The following is a 16,346-nucleotide window of genomic DNA, read 5'->3' on the forward strand; positions in this document are numbered from 1 at the left end:
CAAGAGGTTATGAAGGGCTCTGCACAGGTGTGGATGATGACTTGATGTCCACTTCCTTCTAAATCCTGATTCCAAATCCAAACAGAGCTGCAACATCTGGCCAATGCAGCCCTTGGCTTTACGGAGGATGCAGCGAGACTGCAGTGGAGAATTAACTATGTGTGGGACATTCCTCAGCTCTTGTACTGAGCTCTCTGCTCACCTGGGGCTGGCCACCACAGCTCCCTCTGCCACCAGCACTAGCTCAGTCTTCACAGCCCTCAGTGCTGACAGCCTGGCCAAAATGGTTTCTTTTTGTGCTGAGAAACCACTCTGGGAGAGGCACAGAGCACTGATGTGGTTTGCCAAGGGGACCGTGTGGTTGGCAGCAGCTTGACCAAGAAAAGCAGCTTTTTTCCACTGCAGGATGTTCTTTGTAGAGTGTAGCATGAGTCTCTGGGTGAGGAGCTTTATTGACTCTGTCTTTGCCAGAAGCTGGAGGCATCCTTTGGGCACCAGCACAGCTCCCTACTCCTGGGCACTGTGTCCCTTTGCTCTCACAGGTGATGCAGCAGCATCTAGTGGTCAGGTGTTCTAAGGGCCCTAGCAGGGGCTGGGTCCTGACCTGTCTCTTTCCTAAAGAGCAAAAATCTTCCAGCAGCCTGTTTTCACTTGACAAATTGAAAACCATCTCCTACAATGGTTTTTCCTTGTTTAAGACACACCTGTTCTGCCATACCCTCAGGAAACCTTTGCTCTGGCCTGGAAAACTCAGAACAGAGATGGGAGGGCAGCTCTGAGTGCTGCTGTTCCCACACAGACTGAGTCACCTCAGCCCTGAAACAGATCCAGTGGTGCTGGTGCATGAAAGAAAAGCCTACAGGCTACAGTTTGTATATATTTATATTTGTCTACAGGCTACAGTTCCCATGCTGCAGTGAGCAAGAGGGAAAAGCAGCTCATGGCAGTCTAAGATGTGTTTTTCTTCCCTTCTAAGTTGCAGAAAGGCTGTGAGTGAAGGGAAGTGCATTTTGTGGAATGGTGTTTCTGTACAATTTTTAGAAGAAATGCTGAAAGACTACAATAAGCCTTCAGAAAATAATCCATTTTATTAGAGCATAACCCTCTAATTCAGGCTGTACTGCTTTAGGAGCTGCTGCTTGAAACTCTCCATCAGCTCAGGTGCAAACTGATCAGCAGTCAAATTCTTAATGTTCATGATCTCTTCGTGGGCCTCCTGGAAGAGCTGCTTCCCCACAGCTTCTTCCACCCGCCTGCGCCACTCCGTTAACTTCGGCCTCTCCGCAAACAGGTCATAGCCAGCACACACAGGCTGCAGAGACAGACAGAGCACCCAGGACTGAGGCAAACGAGGCATTTGCCAGGGATGGGACCAAATGACACATGGATATGCATCTGGCTCAGGGCAGCAGACAGTCATGATGTTAGGTGGAGCTCATCTCTGGCTCTTGGGTCATGGGGGCAAGTGGTGACATCCTCAGCAGCTGCTGTCCCTTGGGACGTGCAGCAAAGAGCTCAGCCATGGCTAACCCACGAATGATCCAATGCAGAACATGGAAGTCTGTGCACAGAAACACAGCTCTTCCAAATATCTGTGCTTTCCTGCCTAGTTTGTGACTTACCTTTCTTTCCTGATGAATTCTGTCCATATTTCTATAGAAAGAACTGCTTCATCAAAGTAGTTTTTTCCTGGGAAACTCAATTGTGGTCAAAGTCAAAAAGGAACAAGACTTAACCCCAGGGAAGATCTGCCATTACAGAGTGGGGGTGCAGCAGCCCTCCCTTGGCCTGGCCTGCCCACAGCCCAACTCACATGTCCAGCAGTGCTGGGGTTGATGCTCACCTGCATGAGCTCCACCAGTGCTACGATGTCTGCCAGGGAGACCTCACTGCCTGCAATGAAGGGCTTGTCCTGCAAGAACTTCTCCTCAAACTGCTTCAGAGCAATGTTCAGCTCCTCAGTAGCAGACTCCAGTTTCTCTGGAGGAAGTGGCTGGCCTGTGAGGAGAGGCAGCAGTGCCTGGCAGGGAGAAGAAACAAGCTGCTTATGTGTTTCCTTCCAAATCTAGTCATCACACTCTCACTGCCACTCTCTGAGGATCCCTCACCAGCTGTGCATGAGAACAGCCATAACTGCTCATGAACCTTGCCAGGTTAACGTTAATGTCACTCATTACTTCCTGCCTCTCCTTGTCTGCTGCCTAGAAATCTGAAAATTCACCCACATGAGTCTCCTCTCAAGGGAAGACTGTATCATCTGCCAGCATCTGTGTTGTTTTCCAGAGGGAGATTGTTTTCTTTCCATGAGCTGGGCAGCCAGCACTGAGCTGTGGCTGAGGGGAGCTGCTCAGGATGCATTTGCTCTGGACCTTTGGTTGCAGCATGAAGTATCCAGGCCACTTTAGCAGCCAAGTCAGTTTTGTTCCTCTAACTTGGCTTGTACATTTGCTGAGCAAAGCCCTGCACACAGGCAGGACATTTCACTTGCAGTCCTTAGCGCTTCATTTTTGATATATAATGGTTTTACCTTGCTTAAGAACAACTTGCTCCCCTTGGCACGGATGTTGGCATGCTGCCAGGACAGGTACTCATCAACCCTGGCCCTTTTGTGCAGGTCAGATGGGTACCAGTGATCAGGAGTCTTGAATTTCCGGACCAGGTACAGGAGGATTGCAATGCTGCCCAGAGAGCAAGACAGACCGGTGAGCTGATCATCTGAGATTAAAGCACTTCATCCTTTCTCTTCCCCACCAAGTTTTGCACTGCTGGACAAACCTGCTGGGAAGTCAGGTAGAAGTGCAGCAGGGCACAGCCCAGGAGAGAGTTTGTGCTGCTGCTTGTGGACTGCAGTCTCTGATACGAGGTAACTGCCCAGCAAGACAGGTGTGGTTTGCCAGGACAGCTTTGAGCAAATAGAGGCTGCAGAATGAGTTTATATCAAATCTGAGCTTCACCTTGCCTGGCCAGCCAGCAGTGGGTGCTTTATGTCAGATTTCCTGCGCTGACCTACAGCCTCCAGCTGCAGGCAGAGAGCAGGACAGGTGGACAGGTATTTAAGCTCAGAAACACTGCCTACAAAGTAGCAAAGTAGCTCCAAGCAGCAGCTTTTTCTACTATTAATGCTGTTCAAGTTGCTTACGTAAGACAGCTGCTCTTGAAAGACAGGTTTGTTATTTACAAGTGAAACACAGGATAGGAAAACAAAAACCTGCCTGGACTGGAATCCCAGCAGTACACTGGCAGAATCCAAACACTGGGATAAACAATAGAGTAGAGGACTGAGCCTAGTTGAGCCTCACCTCTCTGCTAAGGTGAAAGAACCATCCCTCAGTGCAGGCACCTTCATCAGGACATTCACCTTCTGGAACTCCTCGGTCTTGTGCTGCCCTGAGGAGGGAAATGAGAACTTTTACTTGGCAGGGATACTCAGGACCTGTTTGTAAATGCCTGAGGAATTTGTGGGGACTGTCTGGCTTCAAGTTCTTGTTTTTGATTGTACAAATCAAGTCTTGTGTCAAGTTTATAAGCAATGAATAAGTGCTGCAGGGTGAGCAGGGGGCTAGCCCTGTGGTATCAGCTTGCTTGCTTATTGCCTGCATACCGGACCCACCTTGAGACCAAGGGCAGGATGGTTAAGAGTCCTTTCATACCAACAGCACTTGACAGCTTGGGGCTCCAAGTTTGTGCCTGGAGGTAGCTGTCCTGTCCAAACCCAGAGGGAGCAACAAGCACCTTTCTTGGAGGAAAGATATTTCACTATCCTTTCCTCCAAGGAAGGGAGGACAGTGAGAAAGCAGATATGTTTTTCTGGAAGATAATGTAATTTATATTGAACTACACTTTCTAAAGTCCACAGATGAAAATAAATTCCTGTGATTCTATATAAAGCCATGGGTACTTCATTACAGATCTTTCAATTAGCTCCTGTGCATTTTACATATCTTCTGTAAGAGCAAATATGGACTTGGAGTTGCTTTTAATCTATCTTGTAGGTCCTCCCCAAAAGGCAGGCAGAGTGAACCTGACAGGAGAAGGTGCTTTGTTCATCTGAGGTCTTGTTCTACTCCATTCTGTCTGAAACCAGTCCCAGAAGCCTTGTTTTATGTGTCTTGTTTGTGACAGCCTTTTCCACCCACTCACTTCTGTCACATGTGGCTGCCTGGGTATTCAAACCTCCCTAATGTGTAATTAACCTTGTGCCACGTCCTGCTGTGAGCCATCCCAGAATCTGTGTGCCAGAGGAGATGCTCTGGAAGCAAATCAAGCTTTTCTGGTACTTGGCAAACCTGATTTGTGACTATTCCTGTCACTTGGCTCACAGCCCATCTCCCCTACCCCCCTCAAAAAGACAAAGCGTGCAGATTGCAGGTCTTCAGGTGTCCTTTGAATGTCATGTGATTCCTGTCCATTCTCACTCTTTCAACCTCTTTCATTGACACCTGCCCTAGTGGGAGCTGAGAGCTTTTCTGGGGCAGCACATTTAACCCACCAGCTCAATTCTGAGTATCAGTTCCCTCAGCTTGTCCTTATAAACCGTGCAGTGACAGGTACCAGTGCAGTGAGGAACCCTTAGAGTGCAGTGACAGGTTCCAGTGCAGTGAGGAACCCTTAGAGTGCAGGGACAGGTTCCAGTGCAGTGAGGAACCCTTAGAGTGCAGGGACAGGTTCCAGTGCAGAGAGGAACCCTTAGAATGCAGGGACAGGTACCAGTGCAGAGAAGCCTCCCCCACTGTGGTACCCAGTGCAGGTACCTGCAGAGCTTCTCCATGGCATGGGAGGTGCAGGCTCTGCAGGAATGGGATGAGATGCACCCAAACCACCCATCTTAAATTCACAGGCCAAAAGCAGGCACTGTTGGCGAGGGGCAGAGAGCATTTGGAATCTGTGATTTAATTCCCTTTCCTTCCTCTCACTTCCCTTATCCTGGCATTTCAGTTCCATTTTCTTTGGTGCTCTCATTCCTTGCCTGCCAGTCTCCTCTCCTTTGCTCCAGTGTCCCACCACAACAGTTAATTTATTGTGAAAGAAGGGGAAGAACACAAGATGAGCCAGACCCCAGCTACAAACAATTGCAAAAATTTTTGCTATGAGACAAGTGGGAGGAAAGCCACAGTAAGGTACAACCAACGCACAGCTCAGGTGCAGGGGAACACCCAAAGACTCAACCACAACACATCTGAGGTTTGTCTTAAGTTGGAGCCTCTTTTGTTCCTTTATCAATTTCAGCTCCAGGAGCCTTCTCATCTTTCACTGTTTTTAAGCATTACTTACTGAGGCCTTTTTATGCCTAACCTTAATTTCAGATCCATCAGACATCTGGAAAGGCTGAAGGATAGGTTTCACCACCTTCAATTACAAAGATAGATGATACAGGTCTTTGAACCTCCTTTGGTGAAAACATGCCTTTGGACAGGCTCCTAACAGTTATCAGTTGGTTTTAACCCAAGTAAACCACCTCCCTTCATTTCTCAGTGTTCTGAATACTGGCAGCTGCATTGTCTTGCTCCACAGCCTTCACAAGCTGGTACCCAACCCTCTCAAAATAACCTGACCACAAACCACTTGACCCAGTAGAACCCCCAGAGGTTCCCTAGCCCTGCCCTGCCCTACCTACACATGGGGATAGCTCAGCAAACTGGTGCTTGATGAGCCTCCCAAGGGGGTGTTAACCTCTGCCAAGAGGGGAAGGGCTGCTCTGCAGCAACTGCTGCTGCTTACCAGAGCACAGATTTTTCTAAGTTGAATTACTGAACAAGAACCACGCACCTCAGCTGGCCTTGCCCACACAGAAATGCCCCATCTCTGCAGCTTTTTGTTTCCCATAGAAATGGGGAATGCCTCAGACCTGGCACATCCTGAGCGCTTCTCAGAAAAGCGTCTGTTTTTCAGAGACCCATTTTCTTCTGGGGTGGGGCCGATCTCAAAGATATCACATGCCTTGGCAGAGTCCCGTTTGCTGCAGAGGAGCACAGGCACTGAAATCAGTACTTAAAATACAGGATTGCATTGGAGAACTGGGTATCGTTTGTGTGTAGGCACCAGCACGGGAGCAGCAGGAGGGCCACCCCACCCTCTCTGAGCATCTGGCACCGATGGGGACGGTGCCACCCGCGGGCTGGAATGGAGCACGTCCCCGGGAGCAGCGGGACACCCGCAGAGCCTGGGGCTACCTGGGGCTGCCTGGGGCTACCTGGGGCTGCCCGGGGCTGCCTGGGGCTACCTGGGACACAGGGGATCCCCCACCGCCCCCCGGCCCCGCTCACCTTTACTCAGCTGCACCCGCTTGAACTCGAAGGGGATGTTGTTGGCCCGGGCGAAGATGTAGAGCGCCCGGCAGGGCTGCGAGAGCAGGTCCAGGTACAGCTCCAGCCCCATCGTGTCGCTGCTGCTGCCACCGCCGCCTGTTCCTGTTAAATCCCGTCCCGGCCGGTCCCGCCAGCACCGGTCCCGCCCCAGCCGGGGCGGAGCGACAGAGCCCGGGGCTCCCCCCGGGGCCGGTGCCTGACACGGGACAGGGCTGGTGCCACCCGGGCAAAGTCTCCACTGGGCTCTGCCACCTTCCATCTGCTGCCTTATCGGCTTGTCCCGATAACTCCCCTTAACGATAAAGAAGCCAAAGCTCGGCTGAGGGGACGCGAGAGGCAGATGCTGGCTATGCCCGTGGGAGATCACAGCTCCTGCACAAGAGGACTTTCCATTCCTGTGACTCCAGCACCAGCCCAGACACATGTGCTATGGAAAAACAACCTGAGAACAAGAACTCACAGCAGGAGAACACACACTGCTTCATTGCTATGAAACAACCTTGCTCCTATCTTCACAACATTCAACCACCATTCCCAAAACCCATCCCTTCAAGATTCCCAGCTTTCAATCATTTATTGCTAATGCCAATGTGTGCATTTATTGCTAATGCCAATGTGTACATTTATTTTGCTTTGCAAAAAAGTAAGCCAGAGCTGGAGCCATTCCTGCTGGAGGAAAAGCAACCCTTGGAGAATAGTTGCAGGCCACAGGTACATGGCAGCTCTGCAGCTAAAATTGCCATGGCATGTGTCAAATACAGACTTAGGACTTGCAGTGACACAAGCTGGCTCCAGGATATTCATATTAGACATCAGACATTTCAGTCTGCATTAACATCAATCTACACTTAATAATACCTGCTGTTACCTCCAGCACAGAACATTGGAGGGAAACAACATAGGCAAGAAAAGGACAAGGCACCAGTCTGTAACAGTGAAAAGTCCTCTTAATAACTCCATCCCTAATTATAAAATATCCTGAGCTGGAAGGGACCCACAAGGATCATCAAGTCAATTCCTGAGCCCAAGAATCTTTATTAGACACAGTTTTAAAAATATATATATTATTTAATATTTACTTAAAAGTTGGAGTCACTGCAGCCTAGAGCAGCTCTTCAAACACATTTCTGCTACAGGCACTACACAGGTGTTTATGCATTTGCAGACAGACAGAACCATTGTCCCAGCACAGCACTGAGGGCCCAGCCCTCACCACTGGAGGACAGCACTTCCATCAGGCTATGCTCAAGAGCTGGTGGTAATTCTCCATATGCCAGCAGGATACAATGCAAAGTCCTCTTCAAGACAACCTGTATCTCAAAATTCATCTCTTTTTTTTTTCCCTCTTTTAAACCAGTAACTGAACTCTGTCCACAGTGTCCTCGAAAGAGGAAAAAGGCCTGTAATAGCTGACTTCAGATATGATAAGGTTGAGGAACCAACCATTGAGGGACCATGACTCAGTGCTGCTGTGTTGGGGAGCAGTCCATGGCCTGTCCCACGCAGCAGCTTCAGCCATCTCAGCTTCCATTCATTCAGGCTCGTCTCTGTGCTCGCTCGTTCTGTTCAAAATTAAAGTTGAGAAGGTGACTGAAGATGCCCCTGTCTCAGAGTCACACAGAAGGGACTTCAGGGAGGAATAGGACAATTTAATAATCCTTTCTGTCCCAGTTCTCAAACATTCCCAGTCTACAACTCAAAATCATCATTTTTCAGGGCCAGGTATTTCTAAGTTCTCAGATTAGAGAGCAGAACACTTGCCCAAATCATGCAGCACAAAGTCTATTAAGGATCCCTAGTCCACCCATCTGGCAAGGTAAATGCTACCCCCTGCTTTTGTCTCAAAGCTCTCAACTTCACACTGCTGTACGAAAAAAGGGCCTGAATATATCTGTACATAAAGTCTTAAACTCTGTAATGACAAAAGGTTTAATCTTTGCATTTTGCTTGCAGTCCTCTGGGTAGCTGTCAATACCCCAGCTATAGAGGTAGTAAAGAGAAGGGCAGAATAGAAAAAAACCCCACCAAAAATCAGAATTGTTTTGGTTGAAAAAGACCCTTAAGACCATTGAATCCAACCATTTACTGCCAAACCTACCACTAAATCACGTCCCCAAGTGCAACACCAGCACATCTTTTAAACCCCTCCAGGAATGCTGCCTAACTTTGACAGAAAATCTCTTTCTCCCCTCCCCACCCTTTCTGAGTATTCCATAACCATGCACCCACAAATGTTGCCTTCACACTGAATTGTACTGTCTCAGACAAAGGAAAGGATCCTGGACACTAATACTTGTGCTAAGCATGAACTGCAATAAAAAAATCAAACTGCAACTTGTACAGTTTATTTTCTTCCCCATTTCAATTACCTTTACTGTCTTCTCGAGCTTACACAGAGCTCCCTCATATTGCTGCACCAATGGCTTCAATGAGTTGCCCTTCACTGGGTGTTTCTTTATATCCTGGATGCCAGCATCCCTCAACATCTGCAGAAACCTCCGCTCCTGCACAAAACAGACACTGGAGATGAGGCACCCCACTGCCTATCAGCTGGAAAATGAGCACATTTGGGAACATGCTGCTTAGGCAGGAAATAATTGAAGTTTCCAAGCAAAAAGCTCAGCTGACTGGAAAAGGTGGGAAGTTCATGATCCTTATGCTCATTATTATCCTTATCAAATGAATCCCACACCAAAGACATACCTGAATTCTAAGGACCAAGCTGAAAGCAACACCTGTTTCTCCTGCACGAGCTGTTCTTCCAACCCTGGAAACAGAAAGTAGCTTCAAGTCAGTTTAGCCCCATAGTCACTGCCATTATCAACTCCAAGATTCTGATGCTGACATTCTCCAGTTTTAAGAAAGTCTGATTCCAACTTAGTCAGCTTAGTTTTTAGCTAGAAAACTATTTGCATACTAAAGTAAAAAGAAAAGCTAAAAGCCCTTTTAAGTGCATGTCACCTTTGCTAAATATTTCAAAACAAACCAAGCTCAGACATCTTTGTTTTGTTCCTGTTGTCTTACCGGTGAATGTAGGTCCTGATGAACTGTGGTGCATCATAGTTTATCACATAATTCACTCTTTTAACATCAATTCCTCGGGCTGTGGCATCTGTGCTGATTAACCTGTTTGTAAATGTATATATACAGTCATTTTCAGCTAACATCTCAAGCACTACAGACACAAATAAAACACAAGTGAACACAGCACAACTCTGGCTAGTCTCTGTTCCAACTGGACAGTCAACCTCTGCCTCTAAGCCTGGCAGCAGCACTGCAAGTCACTCCTAATTGCCACTGGCCTTATTAGCTGCCCACAGACCTCCAAGCATCACTACAGGCTGGTCACCCTCTGCTGAACGTGAGAAGTTACTGGGTGTTTCCAGGTTCTCCAAGCATGCCAGATGCCTCCCAGCTCACTGGAGCTCACAAATCTCTAAGGAATCTGAGCATTCCATACAAACATTGAACACAAATAGTGAGGTAAGGAATTCCAGTAGTCAAGGAGGAATTTATACACCAGGTTTGGATAAAGAGAACACACAGAAAATAAGTATTTACCTTTTCCTCAAAGACATTCTACAGATACAATCTCATATTGCTACCAAAAGCACAATGCAAATCAAACACATGGATAGTAGATCTGTATGCAAGTCTGAGCAGGGATTGCTTCAGTAGGAAGCTCTAACAATAAATACAGTTTCAGCACCAACATTCATTTCTGCCCTAGCAAGTACCAGATGCCCAGCACAAGCATTAAACTCCAGATTTGCAAACCTTTGTGTTTTGGGCACACATTTGTATTCATTGCTTGTTATGAAACACCACACAGAAATTCAGACTGCAGCTAGATTGGAACAGGATAAACAATTCAAAGACACAAGTCCAAGTCTCACACCCATCCTGCAACAGACTCCTGCATACTCCATTTCAGAGGACCCCATGTAACTGTGTCCTAGTTCTGTTTAGCTTTTCACACTGCAAACACCCTGTGCTGGAAAACATACAGGAAACTAGTTTAATATGCTCACAGCTGTATTTTTCCTTGTTCAAACTCCTTCATGGTTCTCTTTCTCTCATTTGGAGCTAACCGAGAAGAAAACTCTGCCACCGTGACTCCACCAAAGGCTTGAACCAGCAGGAACAACCTGCAGGTGAACAGGAGAGAAACTGTCACTTCCCTACCCCTGTAAGATCCCTTGACAGATACCTGCAGCTGTGATCTCATGAATGTTTACCTGTGAGAGGCTTCCCTGGAGTTGGTGAAGCACAACACGCGGGTGAATTCCATTTTCAGCATGAAATACAAGAGGAGCAAAGGCTTGGAATTCAGGTCACAAGGCACGTAATATTGCTGTAGACAACAGGGAAGCAGTTCAGAGAGAAATTACTTCTTGCCAAGACTGTCTTCCCTGAAACCCACTACCCATCCATGACCTATGGCTTGCATGTTTTATAGCTGACTAACAGCAGCAAAACCAGAGCCATAATGCCACCCTCTTTAGAAGAAACAGGCTGGCAGGATACAACACAAATGGAGACAGGAGACCTGAGCTGTTCTAATGCTCTCACAGCTCCAGGACAAGTAACAACATGCACTGCCTTCCTGCCTACAGGATGGCCTGTATATACATGTCTTGAAATGAATGTTACACATAAGGATAATTGATAGGTGCTACTACATTATTATGACTCCCTAGTTCCACTCTGCATTGCTGCTAAACTTAATTCCACATTAAGAGAGGTTAATTAACATAATAATCGAGCCTTAACCAAATGAACATTAAGTAATGAGAAAACAAATGTGTAAAGATATAGGTCTCTGGGTCAAATATACTCCCAAAGCCACTTTTGCAAGGAAACACAGGAAAGACATATTTGTTTTAGGGTGAAACCACAACTAGATAGTCCCAAATTAAACACATCTTCAATTATAACTTATTCAAAAGAATTCACATCATACCGACAGCCCCTCAGGGAGAGTGTATTTATTATTAGTATCTTGTTCAGTTTCTGTTCCATCTCCATTTTTCTCAGAATACACAGATGTGAAGAGACGAGGCTGGAATAAATCCAGCTGCTGCAATTTCTCTGGGTCCTGGGTCAGTGTGGCTGAAAACAGCAGTTTCTGTAAGGGTATCTGAGGAGAGCAGGAACTGAAAGAAACAGCACACAGAAACTGGGCTTTAAGGATGGGACAAAGGAGTTTCACCCCAAGTGCCTTCACATGATATAATGGAAGCAACGAATGCTCTCTGATGCTCTTTTCCTGCCCTGGGCCCTTCCTGTAGGTTCTTTTCCACCCTTGTTTTATGGTGGAGTTCACAGACAGAACTGATGAGCATTCTCAATCAAGTGCACAACCCCAATCCATTACTCCTGCTCAAGTCCCTGCACCCTGGTTACCCATGTCCTCATTCTAGTCATGTTCTTCCCTAGCCATGCATCTCAGTTTCTGACATCTCTGCCATTGCTGTACAAAAACAGCAGCTGCAGATAGTTAATTGCAAGAGTTTTCCTCCAAATCCATTACTCAGCTTTACCAGAAGGCATTACTATAGTTACTGTGCAAATGGATCACAGATTTGCAGTATTTGTGCATTCTTTTGATGCTCCTTTAGTCTAAATAAGGAAAGCCTGGAGAATACAATACTTAGTCTGAAGGACATCCTCTGGCATCACCTGTTTACTGCCCTCTTCTCCTCTGAGACATTTCTCAGAGGAATCAAGCTTTGAGAGAATGTGTGTGGCAGTGTACAGTGGAGCAGGGCAGTGACATCCAGCTGCTGCTGTCCATACTATCACTTCAAAGAAATGCACTCTGCAACTTACCTGGCTGCTGTTACAGGCCCTGGTTTGGTTCTTTGAAAAAGCATGTTGGAGCCAGAGTCATTTTCTCCTCGGAATGCAGCTTTGACAATTTGGTTCAGACAGTTCTGGTGCATGTCATCAATCATACGGTCAGCTTCATCCACAATCTGAATTCACAAGGATGAAAACCACCACTTGTTAAATACTGGGAGCTTTGATTTTCCTTTTTATCTGTAACCAGTGAGCCAGAACATATGATAATGGAAGCTTCTAGTCAACAGAACTGCATTCCTTGCCCATCCTTACTCCAAGTTTGCAAGAGCCTAAGAGAGAAGGGGAAGTGGGTGGATGCTTGGGTGTCACGAGTTGGAACCAAACATCTCATCTTGTGACTGCTCCCTGCACAATCTGGAGTGCAGACAGGCCCACACAACAGTTCCAGCAGAGAGGTATTTATGTTCCACACAAGAAGCAAGCAGGAATTGCTGCTGTAGCAGGCACTGCACTCAGATGGGAGAGCTGTGGAGGTGACTCACCAGGAAGCGAAGCTGTGTCAGGCTGAAGCCCGGGGTCTGGTTAATGTGATCCGTGAGCCTCCCTGGTGTTGCCACGACAATGTCAGCCAGGCTGCAATAGCCTGTCACTCTGAAAGGACAAGCAGCCCATCAGTAAGTCTCTCTTCACAATAAAGCCTGTAGCAGAGACCTTAAGAAGGAGATCTTAAGGTTTTCCTACCACTCAATTAACTGAGGAATAACAAAATTCACATATGGACTTGACACTGGAGAGCATGCAGGGGCAGTGGTGGACACTGGACACCAGTCTCCACTGTGCTGTCTTATTTTAAACAGAAAGTGTCATTCCTCATTGCTCTTCAAAAAAGTTTAATTGCAGCAAACTCCCACACAGTCATATGTACCCGTGGGCACAAGGTAAACGTTTGCATTCTGAGCATTTGCTGGTGAAGAGCCCCAAAAATCTAGGAAAACATTATAATGACAAAATGAGGGTAGTAACAAGCACTGTGACAAAGACAGAACCACCAGAGTCCAACATATAAAACCATTACCCAAAATCATGATAGCATGGTGCTGTGCTGCAACAGCCTTTATCTTGACCCCACCTTAATGAGATTAATTAGCTTGCAATCTCTGTAAACCTTGTCAAAATACCTTTTAACCTACTTTTTCTGGACAAGCATCTCCTGTTCCTTTGCAAAAGATTTCTGGCCAGTAATCAAAACGACCTTCAGACCTGTCCCGTCAGTGTACACGTTGAACACTTTACTCACCTGCAAAGAGATGGGTTTTGTCAGCTGCCACAGAATCAGCTGCAGTAAATACTTTCCATTGCATGAACAGCATCAAAACCACTGGCAGGTCTTCAGTCTGCTTCACAAAACAGCCAAGTATTGGCTGCACCAGCCTGTCCCTCAGCCCAGCTCTGCTCAGAGCCAGTGAGGAGCCACATACCTGCTGTGCCAGCTCTTTGGTGGGCAGAACAACCAGAGCTCGTACGTGGCAAACCACCCGATCTAACAGAACCTGCCAAAATAAAGGCCAAGTGAGTCCCTGAAAGGACAGGGGAGAGCAGAGTTCTTGAGCCTAATCTAGCAGGAGAAGATGGGCTTGACACATTCTCACAGTTTTATGTTTCCATTTTTCTCCCTCCACTCTTCCAACTCCTCACGCTGTGCCTGCTGTCTGAGAAAAGGAGTGGGATGCTGACAGAAGCTCCCTCAGACAGCTCTGAGCTGAAAATCTGACACCTTATGTCCACAAATGCCTTGGCTTTTTGACCTACTTTTGAGTTCAGGTTTTGCTTGAACAAAAGCAACGCCAGCATTTCCCCCAGAGACACTTCCCTGAGGATAAACTCACCTGTACAATGGGTATGACAAAAGACAGGGTCTTCCCACTGCCTGTGGGTGCTGAGACACAGATGTCCTTGGGGCGGTATCCTCCCCTCCCCATCAGGTACCCATTGGAGGCACTCTGGAGAATGGCAGGAATCACCTCTGCCTGGACTGAGCAAAACCAGAAATAAACACAAACTGTATGCTTAATGAACTCACCAAGAACTGAAAATGTTATAGAAAAGCATTTTTGAAGTTAGAAAATGTGTGCTGGCTTCCCAATATAACCCTGACAAGCCTCTGACACAGCCTAAGTCTCCAGGCTCAGTGGGACTAAGGTCACCCTCTATCCTTATCCTTGCATCCAGCTGTCCTTTAATCGATTTAAGAGCCAACATTTATTGCACTTATTTGCAAAACTGGCAAAATACCAGAAAACAAAAAGATTTCTTCTTTTTCTCTGGGTATTTTGCTGGTGCTTTAATGAGCTGAATGAGTTCCCAGAAAGCTCTGATCAGCAGCAGAGCTGGTGGAAAATCAGGAGCTAAAACACAAGCTTCCACAAGGAGGAAGACTGTGAGGACCTAAGTAAGACTTCCCTCTTTGGGCAGCTCTGAGCCATTACTCCAAGCTGTCTTTATGAGTAGGTAACAGACTTTTACTCAGCCTAGACAAAACTTTGAGAAAGGAGGGTTAAATCTGCTGCAATCACTTTCATGCATTACATTTCATCCTGTATTTTACTTCACTGCCTACATAAAATATCCAGCACCAGACTGCAGGAACTCTGTAAACCCCTCTAGAAAGAAACAAAAGCACTATCAAGGCACCTGGAAAAAAGGACTCTATTCCATTCATTTGCAGCTTTTTCAGCAGCCGGGGGTGGATTCCTGGGACGTCTCTGACTGGACACAGATTATCTTTGATGCGTTTCTGCACCCGTTTGGGTTGAGCAAGCCACTGTGGTAAGAAGGGCTGGACCTGAGGTGAGGGAAAGAGAGTATGGCAATACCATATGGAAAATGAAGAATGTAAGAAGCATTCTTTCCCCAACCATCATCAAAATTCAGTCAAGCTGGTTACCTTCTGCACTGGCTTTTCCTCGTAGTCTCCCAGAATCATCATACTGGAGGGTGGACAATTTGCCTCTTCCCCTGAGGCTACTAAGGGCAGCTCCTCCTTTGTAGTTTGATTTCCTTCAGCTTTTTCACTGCTCTCTTTCCTCCCTGTTTCATCTTCTTGTGCTTCCTCATCAGTCTTCTTCCTTTTATTAGACTTGTTTTTAAAGTTGTTTTTGTTTTCCTGTTGTTTGATGTATTCTTCAGAATCTGGATAACAGCAATACAATGCTACAGATCAGAGAATACCACAGAAAAGGGATGTGGCAATATTACAACACAGAACTTAAGCAACAACTTCCAAGCTCTTTTTTCCTAAGTCCAAGTGCATAAGTCAAACATTGCTTTGTTGGTATAGATGCAACAAGACTGAGGTGATGTGACATGCTTCCCTCCTCCCCTTACACTAAACTGATCCTCAAAGTTTGCAATACAGGGCCTTTCCTTAAAACAAAAAGAAATTTGGAACATATTAAAGAGATGAAAAGAAAATCAAGTAAACTGGGAAAAGTACTCAAAGGGAAACTCGTGTCCATTTTTCTGTGGAAACAGTCAACCACAATGAACTGAAATCCTACAGCCTCACTTTATCCTTACCTGCTTCAGTCCTCTCTCGCTGCACTTTCGATTTTCTTCTATTTGCTTTCTTCTTCTTTGTGGGGCTGCTGCCATCTGCTGCCTCCTCAGTTCCAGCCCTTTCCTCCGAAGAGCTGCGGGGCTGTTGTTTTGTCTTTAGCTTCTTCTGTCTATGAGCACTGGGCTGCTCCTCACTGTCCCTCTTCCTCTTTCCCTTCCCTTCGCCGGGCTCCCCCCCGGGGCTCAGCCCCTCGCCCCCTGGGCCTTCCCTTTCCTGGGGCTGCGCCTCTCGCTGCTTCTTCAGCTGCCGGGCCCTCGCCTGCTGCTGCAGCCGCTCCAGCAGGACCCGCGCCCGGTCCTCCGCCTCAGCCTCCTCCTCCTCCTCCCGCTCGTCCTCCGCGCCGTACCTGCAACAGCCCACACGAACCTCCTCAGGCACGACCGCCCGCACAGACCTCCGGGCAGACACCCCGGCCCAGCCCGGGGCTGAGGCAGCCGGAACAGGGGCAGGGGAAGGGTGCAGGAGGGGAACAGGAGGGAAGCAGGAGGAGGGAAGCAGGAGGAGGGAAGCAGGAGGAGGGAAGCAGGAGGAGGGAAGCAGGAGCGGGGCCGTGCCCGCGGTACCTGCGGATGCAGAACAGCGCCATGGCCACGCCGCGCCGCGCGGGGATGACGTCATCA

The 16,346-nt window shown here is 47.4% G+C and overlaps 2 protein-coding genes across 4 annotated transcripts; both read right to left on the bottom strand.

Annotated features, from left to right (window-relative positions):
• Positions 1-1,066: 1,066 nt before the first annotated feature.
• LOC107211696 (glutathione S-transferase theta-1) lies at positions 1,067-6,404 on the bottom strand. The gene is made up of 5 exons (XM_015644045.3): positions 6,264-6,404; positions 3,300-3,387; positions 2,528-2,678; positions 1,844-2,020; positions 1,067-1,312 (listed from the first exon to the last, which is right to left on the bottom strand). The coding sequence occupies exons 1-5, from the start codon at positions 6,373-6,375 to the stop codon at positions 1,106-1,108; spliced, it is 735 nt and encodes a 244-aa protein (XP_015499531.1). The 5' UTR covers positions 6,376-6,404; the 3' UTR covers positions 1,067-1,105.
• On the bottom strand, positions 1,070-16,316 carry DDX51 (DEAD-box helicase 51). Of its 3 annotated transcripts, XM_015644044.2 has the most exons (20): positions 16,290-16,316; positions 15,687-16,072; positions 15,055-15,299; positions 14,802-14,952; positions 13,997-14,142; positions 13,589-13,660; positions 13,301-13,407; positions 12,653-12,761; positions 12,138-12,283; positions 11,269-11,461; positions 10,544-10,659; positions 10,337-10,453; positions 9,330-9,431; positions 9,009-9,072; positions 8,675-8,809; positions 6,264-7,867; positions 3,300-3,387; positions 2,528-2,678; positions 1,844-2,020; positions 1,070-1,312 (listed from the first exon to the last, which is right to left on the bottom strand). In XM_015644044.2, the coding sequence occupies exons 1-16, from the start codon at positions 16,310-16,312 to the stop codon at positions 7,841-7,843; spliced, it is 2,139 nt and encodes a 712-aa protein (XP_015499530.1). In that variant the 5' UTR covers positions 16,313-16,316; the 3' UTR covers positions 1,070-1,312; positions 1,844-2,020; positions 2,528-2,678; positions 3,300-3,387; positions 6,264-7,840. The 3 variants fall into 3 exon arrangements, with proteins under 3 accessions (XP_015499530.1, XP_033374039.1, XP_033374038.1); XM_033518148.1 differs by lacking the exons at positions 1,070-1,312; positions 1,844-2,020; positions 2,528-2,678; ... (2 more) ...; positions 8,675-8,809; positions 9,009-9,072 and adding an exon at positions 9,628-9,750 and having other exon boundaries at positions 9,329-9,431; positions 10,313-10,453; XM_033518147.1 differs by lacking the exons at positions 1,070-1,312; positions 1,844-2,020; positions 2,528-2,678; ... (2 more) ...; positions 8,675-8,809; positions 9,009-9,072 and having other exon boundaries at positions 10,313-10,453.
• Between the last annotated feature and the right edge of the window lie 30 nt (positions 16,317-16,346).

The sequence above is a fragment of the Parus major genome, chromosome 15 (assembly GCF_001522545.3).
Source record: "Parus major isolate Abel chromosome 15, Parus_major1.1, whole genome shotgun sequence".
In the NCBI taxonomy this organism is placed as follows: domain Eukaryota; kingdom Metazoa; phylum Chordata; class Aves; order Passeriformes; family Paridae; genus Parus; species Parus major.